General features: G+C 39.4%; 1 protein-coding gene across 3 annotated transcripts; it reads left to right on the top strand.

The window, feature by feature from the left end:
* Positions 1-1,527: 1,527 nt before the first annotated feature.
* On the top strand, positions 1,528-17,111 carry inavab (innate immunity activator b). Of its 3 annotated transcripts, none has more exons than XM_052076587.1 (10): positions 1,528-1,799; positions 7,215-7,341; positions 10,587-10,720; positions 12,140-12,262; positions 12,333-12,564; positions 13,177-13,230; positions 13,363-13,615; positions 14,415-14,567; positions 15,298-15,982; positions 16,131-17,111. In XM_052076587.1, exons 1-10 carry the CDS (start codon positions 1,797-1,799, stop codon positions 16,221-16,223), a joined length of 1,857 nt encoding a protein of 618 aa, XP_051932547.1. In that variant the 5' UTR covers positions 1,528-1,796; the 3' UTR covers positions 16,224-17,111. The 3 variants fall into 3 exon arrangements, with proteins under 3 accessions (XP_051932547.1, XP_051932546.1, XP_051932548.1); XM_052076586.1 differs by having other exon boundaries at positions 1,530-1,799; positions 15,271-15,982; XM_052076588.1 differs by lacking the exon at positions 1,528-1,799 and adding an exon at positions 8,468-8,578 and having other exon boundaries at positions 15,271-15,982.
* Positions 17,112-18,459: the final 1,348 nt, after the last annotated feature.

The raw sequence follows: 18,459 nt of genomic DNA, 5'->3' as shown, positions 1-18,459 counted from the left end.
GAAATGAGCAAGGACCAAGGCAGGACCACAAAAATCACAAATCAGTCTGAAAGGACCAGTTTATAACTACTACGCAGTTAAACCAAAAATATTATGAACCACTCCTAATTTGTCTTTCGCTCTTTAATTATCCTACTTTTCATAGAGTTGAAGAAGTACAATACTGTAAAAGGAGAATTGTACATTTGTGTCAATGGCTTTAGTCTTCAGATTACAATATACAACATACAAAGTAACGTTTTCTAGTGCAACAACTTTATTTGGTCACATAAAATATATATATATTTTTTTACTGATTTAATCTGGGAATTCACGTGTGGTTGTAGAAGGCAGGGTAACAAAACAAAATAAACGTAAATACAAACACAACTATATATTTACGTAATAGCAGAGAAATAACATAGCACATGGGGAATAAACAATTCATAACAGGCTAAAAACAAGTGCAAATAGCATGCACGGTATCCCTCACTAACTTTTAAAATGATGATAATGGAATGATCAAACTCAAGTCATTTGTTTATTTGTTTCTGTGTTCCAGTCATTTGTATAAACATCACATAGGCCAGAGGCAGTACAACCCAGCAAGTGAACATATACATTGGATATGATTATTCATAAAGATAACCAAAATTACTCAAATCTACAAAAATATTCGTAAAACAAAAACAATTTCCATCATTTAAAATGTTGATTTCACAAATATATATGTTGTTACCCTGTAAAGGGTTAATCCTATACTTTCAACAAAGATGTGATTGATCCCATGCAGAAAAAAAGCAGTTTGAAAAAAATATATAACAATGGAGAAACATAAATACTGTGCCCCAACCAGTAGTATAAAATGTAATCCTTATTCAAGACGAATATTTCATAGTTTGAGTTTGTGCAATTGAACCAGGTTTATGCAATTAAAAACGAAGACGTGTGACGTTTAATGGTCAGTGTGAAGGAAGCAAATGGAGGTCAGCCCCACCACCGCAGAAGTAAACCTTACCTGCTCTCTACTGGTCATATGCCGTTATTACACTTCAAAACGAAGAAAAATAATTGACTAAATAGTTTTCTTAAAATACATATATCATCATACATTTTTATTTATGTATTTGTCGTATTCTAATGGAATCCCTAAAATCTGAATGATACAGATTTACCGAAGATATGTTTTCCCGTAAATTAACCACGTAGTTAGTAAATGCGGCATTCAAAGACACATACATATTTGATTTCCATGATAACGCTAATGATGACAATAACTAATAAACGACGAGCTATGTAACGAGAGTAACAACAATTGTCCTGAAAATGTCCTTGTTTATTCCCTTTTTTCAGATTAACTTCATTTAAATAAAACAAATTACTAAATTGCAATTGTTGGTATTATATATTTCAGTTTTTATCAAATTGACATTTTGATTGTGCTATTTTCCTATTTGAATATTTCTTTTTTAACTTGCCGTTCGGTCATCATTCTGTCGATAACCTTCACAATAACGCAATTTGGTGACGCAAGGAACTTTTTTCCCCGAGAGCCCTCGAATGTACCACGCGTAACTTCATTCACACAACTTCAGTAAAAGTTTAGTTTGGGCAGCAAAACTTGAATCAAGCTGTTAAAATTCATTTTATTTTTCTTTTCGAACTGCCGGATGTCTATTTGAACATACGTGTTTGTGATTGTTATACTGCATGTATTACTGTGAGGGAAAACATCAACATCAGCGCCAAAAGTGGGAATGCTCAGTGGGAGTGAAGATTGTATGGATTCAGCTAGCTTGGGATGCTAACTAGCCTGAATGGTAAGAGACAAGCATTGCATTTCACTGTTTGTTTCGGCAATATTTCGTGTATACGCAATGATTTGTGAAGTAAATTCCGCTGAAATACGTTGTTATTGATGTTGCTCTTTTATAGGGATGCCAAATGTCAATGATTGCTAAAATGTCAGTTTTTGAAAGCAAGTTTTCCCAAGTTAAGATACTCTTCAAGCAACGGCCCAACGACGGTTTGAAGTAATAACGGTGCAAGGAAAAAAAAACATTAGTTTGTTATTTTGTTTAATCTACATTCCATCACAAGCAAATTGGTGTATGGTGCGTCATACGTGTCAATTCAGTTGCTTTTCTTTGACTATTGGACCCTTATTGACTCCAAATATGAACATAATCTGTATTTGATTTATGCGCATCTTTATGGTTTAATTCACCCATATACTGTTCATGACATTAACGTTTTAAAAGTTATTTTCAATTTTCTATTTAAGACACTGTACTATTGTGTCAGTTGACTTTATTACTTACAGTATGTGCATGTATTGCAGGGGTCACCAACCTTTTTAAAACTCTTCTTGCGTGCTGATTCATGTGAAAGGCCACCAGTGTGATACATACTTCTGAATTACCAAATTTGCTCAAATTAACTTTAATAATTTGAGCAAATGTTAATATTGGTATTTTGTTAATTAATTCTATGCAAAGAGGTCATGATGATTTCTCACAATAATTATGAAACTGACAACATTCTATAAATCTCTGCTGATGATTACTTCTATGTGATTCCAAACTCATAATGTCTCATCACTGGTGATGTAGTGTATTGTTTACAGCGCGGTCGGTTAGTCGTTAGCAAATTTGCCTGACAGTTCTGTTTTTGCACTGTGGAATTGCATGCTCTCCTCACGCTTGTGTTGGGGTTCTGTGGCCACTCAAGATCCCCACAGTCCAAAAATGTGAGCGCTAGGTTAATTGAAGATTCTAATTTGTTAATAGGTGTGAATGTGAATGGGTTGTTTGTCTATAAGAGCCTTCTGATGTCTCACCTTACACGTTCAAGGAAAAAGAGGCAATGTGCAAAGGTGGCTCATAAAGATAAAGAAATGAAGAGAAGTGATGGGTTTGCAACATCCTCTTTCTGTAGAAATATTCACCAATGTATGAAAAAATAGTGGTACTTAATAGTTCCCCTCACGCGCATTACTGACAATGGTATCTAAACAACTAACCGGATGTTAAGAGATAAGACTACAGACATGGTCATTTTGATATTGGTATTGAAGTATTGAATTTGTATTTATTTAGTTGAGTTTGTGTTGCGTCTTTTCCATTAAAATATTCCACAGTCTCCGCATTCCAAAGTGCTGAACTGAGGGCAAGAGGTCAGGAATAGCTTGAACCGCTGCTGCCCACAGCATGCACACAACTAACTAGGTTGCTATTTTATCATTGCTTGCTGACTGCGCTGCTCACCAAGAAAATCAAGTGCAGTGGTTCCACACTGATTGATGTCATCACTTTTGGGAGAGACTCACCTTGCTTTGTTTGTATTATCATGGCCATAACACAAACTTTTTCTTGCACGATCTATGAACTGTATGTTTGTTTAGACCCGGTAGAAGAAATAAAACATTTAAACAGTTAAAATAATAATACATTTATCCATGATCTGAGCTGCTTATCCTCACCAGTGTCGGGGCCGTGCTGCAGCCTATCCCAGCCGTCTTCAGGCAGGAGGCGGGGACACCCTGAACTGGTTGCCAACCAGTCGTGCTCACAATTACACCTAGAAACATTTTAGTGTTTAATTAACCGACCATGCATGGCTTTGGAATGTGGGAGGAAACCAGAGCACCTGGAGAAAATCTACACAGGGACGGGGAGAACAGGCAAACTCCACACAGGAAGAGCAGAGCCTGGAATCGAACCCCAGACCTGTGCATTCTGAGGCGGGCCTGCTAACCAGTCGACCACCATGTCGCATAAAATAATAATATTAATTAAAATAGTTCTCTGTGTACAGTATACTGTACAGAACAGGTGTCAAACTCAAGACACGGACCAGATCCGGCCCGCCAGGTCATTTTATGTGGCCTGTGAAAGCAAATCATGTGTGTCATCTTGCTAAAATCTGTACCGAAATGTCAAATTGCCATGTGTAATAAATAACGTTGAGATTTTGCAATAATTTTGTTCCCCAGTTTAGACTCACTTGAACAATAATTGAACTATTATAATTGACTTGACTGACTTCAAAACTAGTCATCTATTATTTTGTTGTGTACAAGTAATAATTTTGTGGTTTCACTGGACATAGCGAATCCGTATTTTATAACGGTAGTTCATTGTAACCATTTCTAACAAAATGGCCGCAAACTACAATTTATAATACATTATGAACATTTCTAGATGTAAAAACATGAACATGTAAAACAGTATTAACATGTCAAATACGTGTATACAGTATCAGAAAAAAATATATATTTTGTAAGACATGAAACAAACAACTGTAGCGTCCCCACTTAATTTCTGAAAACATTCAGTCAGCAAATGAAAAGTGCCTCTTGAGGATGTGCCCTGAAGCCGTTTACGATCATCTTTCAATCTGTTGACCTCGAAATCTGTCATGATTTTGTTGCCATTACGGATGATTGTTGAAATCGTTGACTTTGCCAATTCGTAGCCTCGGCTGAGCTTCGTCTGGGAGACTCCAATTTCCCTTTCAGACGTGAGAGACAATTTCAGCCTTCAAAGACAGTGAGATTTGCTTCCGTTTAACAGACCTGTTATCAGACAATGTGCTCAGGACCGCGCCGTGCCTCTGGATGTACAACAATGTATGAGTTGGACATTAGCGTTGCTCAGCAACGAAAGGGAATCCCGCGCTGTACATTTTGTTCAGAAGCAAGGTCGCGGCGGCAGTTAGCTTCCCACCGTTCGTTGTAATGAAGGTCTTGTCACAATTTTCTGGGGAAATCTAGTACAGTATTTAATTGAAGTTTACATTATAAAGGTGTTTGTTGTAAGCAAAATCGGAAAATGAATTACGTGAAGTCGAGACTGGTTTGTTAACGTCACAAAGGTCAAAATGTTGTCAACGGGGTACGTTGAAAAGAAGTTCGACTGTATTACATTTTGTATTACACAGTGAATATACTGTATGTAAAGTTCAAGGCGCGACACAACGGCACCGTTCGTCTTGTTGTGCACTAAGACCTAAAAATGACTTGAAATTATTTGAAGAATTTGTTTAGCCAGCTGGTGGTTTGCAGACACAAAGGCCTTTCTGATCTTTGACGCTCTCTCTCTCAGCTTTAGAAAAGCAAACCATGACCAACTGGTTCCACTGGACCAGTCTTGTATGAGGGAAGCCAACTAAACATCCTGACTTGGCGACACAATGAGAAAGATGGATAAGAATAATTAGGCCTTTTCAGTTGTGTTACTTAACAAACTGATGGACTTGAGTGATTGAGATCATTTCTCGGCAGACACCTCGCATTGTGTTTGTATTTTACCTTTTAATTGAAAGCTACAGTAACAATTATCCATTTCTATCCATTTCATAGCATTTCTTATCTCGTTTTAGGTATGCCAACTGCCTGGCATGCAACCTGTTTAAACAAAATTCCAGCATTTTTGCAGCCATACTTTATTGTAATCACAGCTTTAACTCATTAACAAATAGCCCGGCCAACTATTCTTGGCTAATACCAGCTGATTATATCAGGAAGCAGCTCTGCCTCTTTGGTTTCATCCATCGCTTAAAACATACAGTGGAACCTTTGAAGGTGAACTATTCTGTTCCTGGGGTTTGGTCTATTTTGTCCAGATTTCAAAAAAAATTTTTTTTTCTCATTAGGAGTATTAAAGACAAAATACTATAGCATGTATTTTTTTTTAAATCTCAAAGGAGAATTTAGTGCACACAACTAAACATTGTGCAAACTCCACGCTGGTACAATGACTGGAGAGCGAAGATCCAAATCCAAATGTAAAAACTGTGAGGGAGACATGCCAACAACCAACAACAAACCAGACATTAAGGCTATTCAAATGTTTCACCTTCACTGAATTAAATAAAGACAAATTTAAGTCAAGTAAACATTATTGTCAAATATGCTCTATGTGAAACCTACAGCACAGATGAAAGTTATTTCCTCTCAACCACCGTGCAAAACACAGCAGAGAGAGGAGCCGCTGCGGGTACCTGCGCTGCCATCAACAGATGGAACTTGATGGAACGAATTTCTATAGCATATTCAAATGGACTATGACCGCTATCTTTTGCTGCATTCTTCATTTGAAATATTTTTTGTTTAATGATTCCCGCTTTGTCACTGATTGTATACTGTGCCGGTTCATTTGCATGACTTCCGTGGAGGCTGTATGAGTACAGTTCCCATTCAGTGATGGTCTAAACGTGAGTGTGCATGGTTGTCTGCCTTTATAGGTGCTCTATGATTGACTGGCAATCACTCCAGGTTATAGTGCACTCTTTTCCCGATTTTTAATTTTTGGGGGGTTTGTAAAGAAATTTAAAAAAATATCTTGGTTTTACATTTATGCCACGCCACATTGTCTCTTCCTTGGGCCCACTGCTCCAAAAACCTCATGGAATGTGTTTGCTTTTGCACGCTAAGTAGCAAACAAGCCAAGCAACAATGAAAACAGAATCCCCTCGTGGAAGTCATTAACAGATATAAACAGTTGCTCTCCGCACCCCCACCCCATCTTCTCTGAGCGTGTGTTTGCCGCAGCAGCCGTGTCATATGAGAGCTTCTTTTTCAATGCCTCAGAATTGCCGGACATTTTCTTGTGCATGTGTGTCCGTACTCCGACGACATTCCTGGAAATCCTAAATGAATATTGAGTACTCAGAATGAATGCAAGGCGTGCGGGGTGACAGCATGTGCTGTTGTGAATCTTTATAAATCACGCAGGCTATCCCAGCAGCATGTGTTTCGCCCCGGAAGTATCAAAAAAGGCCTTGTAGGAAGAAAGGAAGAAACTCCATGTGTACAGTTATACTTAAATCGTGAGTGAGCCAAAAGATGGCACTAGTTACGCACTGGCCAGATAATTGCTCACACTGTTTAATTGTGATTTGTTCGCAACCAACCGCCCCTTACTGAGACACGTGTTACTAATACTGACCACAAGCAGGTGGCTTTCCTTCCCTCATTTGATTCTTTGTATTAGTTGTGCTTCAACTATGTGCTTCTCCTGCCTTCCTTGAGAATTGTTCCAGCGATACTTTTAATCACTCTTTCCCCCAAAGGGCACTCTCATTAGTCAGCTTGGCCTCCCTCATCCATCACTGATAAGCGCAGATATAATTGCAAAGAGATTCCCAGTAACCTGCTTATTGTTCTTGACACAGTTTCAAAGTGAGATGGGAGTTATACAATACTGACTCTGCGTGTGGCCACTCCCTTCCAGCAGGCAGCTCTTTCTTCAGTGGGCCAGGCTCTCATTCTTGTCCGTACTTCACCCTGGCCAGGCTTCTATCAGCACGCACACTCTGAGGGGACTGTTACCACTTTGAAGTTCAGCGATTCTTCCAAAAGTAAGTACTTTGTACATTCTCATATACAGCGTGTGCTGTTGATGATTAAAAAGCAGATTTAATGCAGGTCCGTCTTTGTTTCTGTGATTTTTTTTTTCAAATCTAAACTCGCAGTTTGTGTGATTAGTTGTGCCTAATAGTAGTAGCTGTTAAAATGAATTGTTTGAACTTGAAAGAACTTGGGTCCATTGTGAGGATTATGTCGTTAGCATTGTAAACATTGCACTCATGATCTATTGGCCAATATTAGTTATGCGTTAAATCATACTTATTATGGGTTATCCTATTATGTAGGAGAGAGAGAGACATTAAAAGAAACACATTTAATTAAAAATATTAAAACAGCAAAGTGGAGAAAAACTGCCAATCTGCCAAAGATGTTGTTCTACTTATTTCAATTTCACATATAAAGTTCACACCGTGAGCTTTCAATTTGGCTTTTCAATTCATGCTTTAAATAAGAAAATATTGCAACACCGTGATCATAACTGTTTAAGTGGACAAGGTAAATTGCGTCTTGTTGTGAAAGCAGCTTGGCAACACAACGTCCAGTTAACACCTAAGCAATTCATAGTCATATGAGCGTAATGCAGGATGTGTCATGTTTATGTCATGTCCAGGCGGACAACAGAAGCCTTTTTTTCTTCTTTTTTTTTCCTAAAGAGGACTCAGAGTGTGCAAACAAGTTGTAACATTCACATTGTACCTCCTTGGCTTCCCACGGCCATCCGAGCTGAACCTCCTCTGAGTGTTGGAATGTGACACTGCCACGCCGCTGCATTCCGTTGCACCCCTTTAGTTAATAATCGAACCAGGAGTTGTGATACTGGCATCGTATGACAACAGAGCAGTCACAGGAAACAACCCAGACCTGGCTACACACGTTCGCTCTGCCATAAGCTATGACTCCACTCGTGTGAGTGCAGGGTCAAAGTGGCAAGTCACACCTGAGTCATTGCAGCTACAGTTTACATGTTTGGACAACGGTCGGTCGTTGATCAGTAATAATTTGCTTAGTCTCTCTTGATGTTGATTTTGACTCCTATGCGTCACTCTGTCGCGTTTGTTCCCTATATCACGTCATCAGTTTTGAAATCATTGCTTGATTGTAAATTTGTCTTCACAGGACATGGCGAACATTTGCTGAATTTACCAGAAATTGCAGCGTAGAAACTGAGCAATATGGAAGGCAATGGCGAGATCAGCGATACTGATAGTGGTATCATCCTTCACTCTGGTAAAACATGTTCATTAGATTCATTTAGTACACAGTCATCCGCGTGTTGCATTATTAATGGTCTTCATTTTCACATGTTCCTCTGCAACAAAGACGACAAAATGCTTTGGTTGTCATTTCAGGCTAAATTGAGTGCAGTACTTGAACATTGAGCTATGCTTTGCTGATTCCTCTGGGCACAATCCTAATGTTCTGCTCAATGCAACACTGGCATGCATCACAATAGAAGTTCAGAACATTCGAAGAGTCTCCTATTGAATTAAGATATATATTTTTAAAATCTCTTCTTCCTTTCCTCAATATTTTCTGCATTTCTAATATTTTTCCAATCCTTAATTTGCTAAAAGAAGAACACAACACATTCGGAATGCCGAATAGTTACAAATACAACCATATTAGTATGGTAGTAAACATCTCTGACAGGGCTGGAGACTTTTGGCCTAAAATTTACATCACAATATAAATTTAATCCATTCAGGATAACAGCATATATCACACTTATTAATTACATTTTTTTGTTGTGTTTGGCTTCTGTGTATCTGTTGTATTTCATGTTAGCTTATCGGTCAGCATGACTTCTCCATCTTTTCCTGTGATCTCTTCTTGCTATGAAGTATGAAGCGACTCCTCGTCCTCCTTTTGTGATAGTGTAGTTTATTTGCCGCCCTGCGCCTGAGAATTAGGTCAGTGTCAAGGTAGGTCAGTGTTTAGCTGTGATAGCTAGCCAAATTGAGTGGAGCAAGTTAGTTTAGCACCTAGCATTCCCCCAGTAGTTTCTCTGCAGTGCTCTTGGAGACATTCTCCCACTGAGGAAAAGAAAATGAAACACCCCTCTTAATAATAATAAAATAAATCAGTGATTTTCAACCTAAGTATGCTACTGTGAAATTTGGTTTCTGTCTTCGATGATCAATATACTTGTGTAATAGCAAATTTTGATTTGGAATAGTCATTGTCAAATTGAAAATGCAAAATGTTCTCTCACACAAGCAGTGTTGTTTTTGTTGCAACCTGTGCTGATCAGTTTTCTCTCGTGTGACATTCCTCTGGCATTAATTTACTGCGTGGTGCCTGCTCCATACAACGCCAAAGTGTCCTTCCATCAAGAATGGCCATTTGACCCTTGACAATTGGGAATTCTCTGCTCTATTGTCACATTGCCACACTTCCTTCCTGTTGACACATCAGATGTTTGTCAGCACCTGCAGGGATTCTGTTAATAATCTCTAAAGGTATGCACGCACAATGCACTCTGCACCAGGAAACTCCCCCACCCTGGAGACTAATCCTCTTGTTATTAGTCTCCAAGACGACAGACAGCACGAGGCCGACTACTCACTGCTTGTCAATAGTCACATAGTTTTATTGTCACATTGTAATAATGGCCAAAACAAATTTGTCTTTTTTGTTTTGTAAATCAGATTTTTTCCTTAGGACTACTGTGGAATTTGAAATTCATGTTTGTAATGTCAAGTTGCATTTATTTTATGGTGTTCAGTATTCTTCCAATGATGATAAAATATCGTCAACAATTCCTATGTCATGGAATAATTCGTGTTTATTTGAGCATTTTATTGGTCTACATGCTCTGATGGCGTTTACTTTGAAATGAGTTATACGGCTCAAGTAAAACACATTCAATGAGCAAAATGGTTAATTATGATGTAATGTCAAATCACCAAGTAATGCTCCAACTCAGTAGCTGCTTTTGAGAATGACAACAATGTAATTATGAGAACAAAGTTGAAAGAAATATTACAAGAATAAAACGAATTTTAAATAGTAATGGTATTACCTGATAAATATATAGCAATTTTCAAGAAAAAGACAGTGGCTCCAGTGTTTGACTTTCATTTTGTAATTTTTTTCTCCTTTTGTTTCCTCTGCTGTGGCTTGATTCTCATTAACTTCATTCTTGCAACAGTCAGATTTCTTGCTCTTAGTATCACAACATTTTTTTTTCAAAAATAATTTTTTTCTTCTCCTACTTTGTGGTTGTTCACCATAGGCTCAGACAGTCCGACATCGCATACGAAGGACGTGAGCACGCACACGAGAGCCATGAAGCTCAAGCACCAGGCGCTCCAAGACCGACTCGAACTCTGCCTCCTGGAGCTGAAGAAACTCTGCATTCGTGAAGCGGTGAGCAGTTTGGAACAATATTGTGTAAAATGATCGTAGGCGTCTTATTATGTTGAAAGCTTTGCAACTTTTCGTAGTTGATACGTCACTGGGAAAGGTGTTTTTTTTGTCACTCTGGAACTGTGCAATACCAGCCTTCACCTTTTTTTTAATGTGTGGTGGTTCAACTTTGAATGATTGGTGTGTCATTTACTGTGACTTCTTAAAATATCATGAGGCGCTGCTTCTCAGGTTGATTGGAAAATGTTGCTTGTCTCTTTTTTTTAATGTTCAGTCTACACTCCTTTTTTCAGACAAGCTTCACTTTCACTTCATTATTTCTAAACTCCCACTCATCCACATTACAAGAAGAAGCTTTTGTAGCCGTTTATAAGATCGGACATACTACACACTTTGAAAACAACCAAACTCCATTCCACAGGATTTGAAATTGATCTTTTCGAAATAAGAATCATTCACTAAATATGATCCTGGTTCGAGAGAAGCGGTCATTCTCTTTGGCCTTTTCGGCGCCAATATTGCCACATCTCAGGAATTTGTTTTCTTCAAAGTTTATTTTCTTATGAACAGATAAATGCTGTTAGGGCTTGGGCCATGGGAGAAAGGGTGAAATAGAACCATGATGTGTATCTCGGATTTTTTGTGCTTCGTGGAAATATGGGAAAAAAAAATTCGGCCGGCACAGACATGTCTTTTACAATTTGGTGCTGATCCAGAAAGGGTTGTTTTATTTGACTTTTAAACTAATGTGATTGCGTGTTCTCGTTCCTTCAGTTGCATTTCCGCTTCACAGGAAAAAGCTTCTCTCATTCAAGCATGTGATTTCCACATAAAGTTCACATATTTTGAAACTGGACGCATAATCACATTTGCTTAAGGGTAAGATCCCAGTACCGATCATTCGTTCCTGCCAACACTTGCGCCGGGGACTCGTGTCAGGACTTGCTAAGGTGATCTGAGAGGACGCGCCGCGCCTTCTACGCACCTTCTTAGTCATCACTGTGACAAAATAACAAGTAAACTCCTTGGCCAGCTGCATCCGAGTGCCTCAAAGATGCAGTGATTTTACGAGTGATGAAATCATAAACGTGTGTCGTCATGCACTTGGTTTGTTTTGGACATGGATAGCCCGATGCAGGAGCTGAGACCAAGCTGTCATGACAAGCGCTGAGTTGTGCAACAGACTCCCAGACTTATATGTCCCAACATGTGAGGGAAGCGTGATGTTTGTGTATTTGGTTCCAGACAATCACACCCAAATGAATGATCTCTGCGTATGTGAACTGCTGAAACTTGAAAGAATGCATTTGGAAATTGTGTCTGGTATTTGTTTTTAGTATTTCATCCCCACATCAATGGGCTTTTAGTCTGGCTCACTCTATGTACAGAGTTTTGATTTGCGATTTCATTTGTGTTAAGGAGCTGACAGGCCGACTCTCAGGAGATTATCCTCTGCTACCAGGAGAGAAGCTTCCACAGGTCCGCAGACGCATCGGAGCTGCTTTCAAACTCGATGAGCAAAGCATCCCTCGGGGAGTGGAGGTAAAAGCCCGTTTTGATTGCATGTGTGAAGGTCAGTTTTTTTTAAAAACATTTCTAACCCGTTTTGCAGGAGTCGGCCCTAAATCTTGTGGATGCCGAGTTGGCGCTTCAGTTTAAGATCTACGAGGCGGCACGCAAGCTTTGCGAGGAGAACCACCTGAGTAAGGCTGTTCGAAAGAGTCGATTGCAGCAGTGCCGGCGAGAGGAGAAGAAAGTCAAACAGCTACAAGAGACTGCTTTCCAGCTGCGGCTGGAGCATGGCCGATCTTCGCCACTTCCCGCTTTCAATATCCCACTACGTGGTGAGTTGGGGATTTAAAAATGATTTGACTTATTAAATAGATATTATTATAGTAATATCTCTATATTTCAGTTACATTGTATCATATTTTCTCTTTTTTTCAATGGCATTATTCATAATGATGTTAAAACTAATCAATGAAATATTTAGCAAAATCAACTTTAATCATTTTGGTTAGTTCAACAATTTTGGCTTTTGTTATTTACAATAAATTATGAACCAATTAATTCGATAAATTAATCAAAAATTACGGCATGCATCTGAAATGCCTCTTTTTTGCAGGGGGGATTCATGTAATAAATATTTTCACACTCTCAAAATCAAATAAATGCTCTGTAGAATGGGTTTAAAAAAACAGTGTGGGCCGTGTATAGCCATACATTGCCCAACTCTAATCTGGGCATACAGATTGCTTTTCTTTGGCAGTGTAGAAGTGAGTCAAAATAACAAGCCGCATCACAATTGCTTGACTTATTGCCCACAACCCTGTCCATTCATGTAAATACACAGAGCAAACTGTACCGTAAATTAAAAAAATGCAGAAACCTGGAACTCCGGGTGGTCAGAGTAGTAATATTGAGGTATCTCACAGTATGTTTTGCTTTTTTGTTAGATCTGGCTGCGTCAGATGACAGCTCTTTGTCTGATTCTATGGTTCAAGATGAAGGTAAGGCCCAAAGGTCCCAAAAAAAAAGAATCGATCAAAGTGTGTGCGTGCGTGCACACTTAACTGTTTAATATTTGTAATTAGAGCTGCAGAGTGAGTCTTCACACCCCTCCTTGTTCCTCCCATATTCAGGAGAGATGGACTCTTCACAGCCACCCACCGCATCCCACACTGACGGTTCCTTCCAGTCACCATCCGTGCGTCCTCAGAACCTGCCTTTAACACCAAGATCGTCTCCTCATCCCAGTCTTGACTCTTCCATGAGTTTTACCTCAAGCCCAGCTTCATATGACTTGCCTCCTATCCAGCACTCCCCGTGGTCAGAGACCAGCCTCGACCAGCCATATCAGAAGAGCAAGAAGTCACGTTCCTCCTGCAAAGCCAGGTAATAGTCAACCATCCATCATCACACGGTTCTCAAGATTCTCTTTTGACAAGGCAATGCAGAGAATATGCAGCAATTTGTTTTATTTGTAAGTGTGTGAACTCTCATTTAGGCTAGTGCGAACTGATAAGAAAATCAACAGTGACTTCACTTGGGCCATTGCTTAAAGCACTTTTAAAAGTCATTCAGTTATCAGTGAAACAGTGTTGCCTTATCGCATGCTGTTTACATTGCCTGCCATCAACATGAGTATGCCAATCTTCAATATTCCAGTTAGTATGTGTTGAAATATTGTAGAGTTTGACACACCCCCTTTTTTTTTTACCAGATACCATTTGTTTGTAACATTATGTAGAAAGGGGAAGACAATCTCAGAAGTCGGGGTCATTTTATCCCTCATTCTTACCGTCTCTATTATGATAAAGGTTGGAGTCGTTTAAGACGTGCTGCCATCTACTGGTAAATACACGGTACAATGACCAACTGGTTCAGACATAACGGCCATTAGATTATCGTCGCAATGCTGTATTTTAGATGTAATTGCCTTGGAGAATTGTAGTAAAAGACTAAATACAAAATGGTAAAGGCCAAAAATACAGGTTAATGTTTTAAAATGCCAGGTATGAAAGAAGTCTTCGTTGTCGGTTTTCTATCTGAGGTATAACGCATTGAAAATAGTATACACTAGTATTTGGGGTCTGCATTTTTTTTAAAGGTTTTCAAGCAAATCAGAAAGATCAGTGTAATGTGGTATGTTTTGGCTGATAAAATCATCTGTGAAATATTTGTTTTTCTCCAGTCCAGTCAAGAATGAGCTGCTACCGCCACTGGAGGCTTGCTTGGCAATTTCGGCTCTGCCACAGCAACTCTCCCATTTGAAACTGAGCCGTTCACAGTCAAATAGTATGCCTTCCACGCCAGAGACACACATGCACAGGCAGCTCTCTCTCAGGTACTTCAATTTATCTGTCTACGAAGTATTCTGCTTTTAAACAATCTGCACAAGTATGCATACCCTCTTTTAACAGGGATATGGCTGCATTTGGAATTAACCAATCACATTTACAATCATGTTCAGTGGGAATCGGTTTCATCAGTCCATTACACATTGTTTCCCATGAGTTTGAGAAGGAGAATTTGAGGTATTACTCCGACCTTAGGCAAAGTGAATGTAATGAATAGTTCCAAATGCTAGTCTATGACAGCACAAAACCTTCAGACCTCTGATGGAAAGCAGATAATTGTAAGGAAAAGTCTACTAGAACATCTGAATTTAAGGGTTAATCAGAGGCACTTTAAATGGTGGCAAGTGTGTGCTGACTCCTATTTAATGAGTTTGAATATGATTGGATCATTCTGAATACAGATGTCCCCAATTATAAACGGGTGTGCACACATATGCAAGCACCTTCTTTCCATAGTTTATTTTTCCTTAACCTTGAATTTTTTTTTTTAAACAACTGAGTTACCGGTACATTGAATATAGGTTACATTGATGATGAAGAAGTTTTCTCATGATTTATCTCTGAACTCTTTTTTATTATTTCTTAAAAATCATAGAACCCTGGTATTTGTGGAGACATTTTCTATCCACTGTCGTTGAACCAGTCTTAGCTGTGTTTAAACACATTCGAACATTTGTGTGACTTGCGCAGGACGTCTAACCCTGAATCTTCACCCAGACAAGACAAGGACCGTGGTCGCACCAGAGGTCCAAGGAGGCGCCTGACAGACTACAACAAAGCCCCATCAGGAGGACCTTCGCTCACATTTAGCCCCAGAAACCAAGCAGGCTCTGAGGATAGCAACTCCGAGCACTCGTTTGCATCCTACTGCAGCTCCCCCAGCCAGGAGCTGCCTTGTGATTTGACGAAACACTGTCTGGCTCCCTCTCCGCTTTCTGCTCCATTTGTTAGCTACGGACCCCAAAATTCCCCAATTGCTGGGTTTTACCACAGTCCCAGAAACCAGTCCAAAGCAGATGTCCACGAAGCCTATTACAATGAGGAAGTGGTCTACTCTCCGTATGTGGATATGCCGTGGAGCTATTACACCCATCAGTCTTCATGCCCCCCCAACAGATATGAGTACCGCTACAAAGAGGCCCCTATGCCCCTACAGAGAGCACTGAGGCATTTGGCACCTGATAGCAGACTCTCCCCCTCCTTAGCGCAATGGGATCATCCGCAGTATCGCTCCAACTGCCTCCCACGGCAAGTAGTAAACGAACAGCTGAAATCGTGGCATCGACGCAGTCAGCTCAAAGGACCCAGGTCGCGTTCCCTTGACAGACAGGGAGCGGTCCGGGTGAAAAACATGGCAGCTCTGGAGGCAATACGATATCAAAATCAGAAGTACCAGGAGCAGGTAGGCAAAACGTTTGTTGATTAATTTGGCCTCAGAAACAACTTTCCAAATTTGAATTTGGCCTGCACATTTATTTTTGACATCAACTTTATTACCATTCTGCCAGACTGCTTTTCTCCAATGATTTTTGTCTGTCACTCACTTGCAGGCCCCCCAAAGAAGAGCTGCTCAATTGTCTACTGATGACTCTCAAGGACACCGGGTTGTAGACGATTCCACTCACTATATAAGTCAAGTGTGACACCGTGAGATCAAATGAGTTTGGACTAAGTGAGAGAAACCTTCAGCCAATTTCATGTGAACTTGTTAGACATATCAACAGTTGAATAAACAAATTTCACCTGTATGGGTGAAAGGTTATAATGTTGTGATGTTTCGTGATAAAGGACACAAATGTGGAACATTGACATGAATGAATACGAATGATGAACCGACGGGCCAAATACCCTTCAGCCATTATGTGTCTCTAACTTAACACCATGTGGAACAGTTATGAATTGTTGGAGTCTATTCCAAGTAATTGTATGAAAAATATGAGCCACCGTTGTAAGATAATACAAATGAATAATGTGCCCTGATGTATATGTAGAATATTGTTTTCTGTTTGCTGCATCAATCACCATGCCCATTTTGCCACTTAATCATTTATCTTAAATTGTCAAAATAATCTTGTTTCCCAGCTATTTCTTGCTTCTGTGCCATTTAATGTTAAATACTGATCTGCCTATGACTTAACTAGTTGAAACTATGCTACTGCTCTGTTATAGACGGCGGTACCTGAGGTTCAAAGTAAAATGGTAGTAAAAGTCTTAATGCGTGGCAGCTATTTTCTGTACATGTCAAATGAAAAATATGTGCGATTGCAGATTACTGCAGACCAAACTTTAATTTGCTCCAGAACTGCTCAACATTTCTGTGCCGTCCGTGTGAAATATTGCATATGTATCACAAAGTAGAAGCATGTATATTTTAACTCAACTCACTCACAGCTCTTCACTGTTATGTATTTATCAGTTATTTATTCACCCTTGTGAAATCACCTGAAGTCAGACTTGAAATCAGTGAAGCTGCAGTGTGAGTTTAAGAATGGCTGATGCAGTAAATGTGTATAAAAGAGACTACGATCATGCTTCCTTGTGTGTTGTATTATTTTAGATGCTGAGGCTGAAATGGAACCCGTATTGTAATATTGTTTTATATGTAAGAGTATTTTCCTGTGGAATCAATACTTTCTTCTCTTTACCGGTGTTTTCATTGCTGAATATCAATCGCTTTGTGTTTACCTGATGTTGTAAAGGAATGCCCGCACGTGTGCAGTCCACCTTAGGAGTCACTGGCGCAAAGATGGACTAATATGGACTGTAGGTCGTTTTACTGTGACTTTTACTTGATGCTTCTTGGTCAAATCTAAAGTAATGTGGACACTTTTCAAAACCAAATTCAATTATCATATTATTGCACGACTTTGGTGTATCATCTCAAAGAATATCTTGCTCAAGTTACCTCTATGAGGCCTCGCAAATGAACTGCTGCTGGACTGCGGTGTGACAGAACTAAACCTGTAAAACTGAATTTTGAGAAGAACATAAGAAAGATGTCTATAAAGATGAGTCAGGTTTTTTTGTTCAACTGTAAATTACAGTTGAATTTTATGCATTGCATTCAAGGATCAAGGAAAGCTATAAGAACAGTCTGAATCAAAATGTATTTTCGAGTTTCTTTTACATTAATTTCAAGATTTTACTTGAGTAAATACTGTATCTGTCACAAGCTTTGCACAAAATAATAGAAAAGTGCATCAGGTATTTTGTTGGAATTAGCCAATTTCACTCAATTGGTAGAAAAGTGTTTTATTACTGCAAAATGGATATTGTATCTATGTCAGCAATAAATAGTGACAGACTGAACTATCAAATCCATTCCTTTTCTGATCTAGGTGCTAGACCCTATCCCGGCTGTCTTGGCGCAGTGAGGGGAGGGGGCACACCCTCAACTGGTTGCCAGCTAATCGAGGGCTCACACTCACACCTAAGGGCAATTGACAGTGTTCTGTTGTTTTTGGAATGTGGGAAGAAACCAGAGTACCCGGAGAGAACCCATGCAGGCATGAGGAGAACATGCCAACTCCACACAGGTGGGCCAGAGCCAGGCTCGAATCCACAACCTCTGCACTGTGAGGTTGATGCGCGAACCACTTAACCATTGGGCTAACCCAGTCAAATCCTCTTGGACTAAATGGCAGAAGGTACCATTGAACATGTTGCCATTCATGCAACTGAATACTGTAATAGCTTTTCTCCCCCAACTAGAGGCCTAGATTTGACAAGGTGTAAGTATATTCCTTAAAAAAATAAGACGAAATAATCATTATTTCAATACATATACAGTGCTTTTGTGGCATCTTTGTGGGGTGTGTGTCGTCAGATTTTTCTAAATTAATATGCGTTGGCTCGTTAAAGGGTGTAAGTAATTCCGTA

The sequence above is a fragment of the Hippocampus zosterae genome, chromosome 9 (genome assembly GCF_025434085.1).
Source record: "Hippocampus zosterae strain Florida chromosome 9, ASM2543408v3, whole genome shotgun sequence".
Taxonomy (NCBI): Eukaryota; Metazoa; Chordata; class Actinopteri; order Syngnathiformes; family Syngnathidae; genus Hippocampus; species Hippocampus zosterae.
Note: the sequence above shows the minus strand (reverse complement) of the source record. Positions and strands in the feature narration are given on the sequence as shown.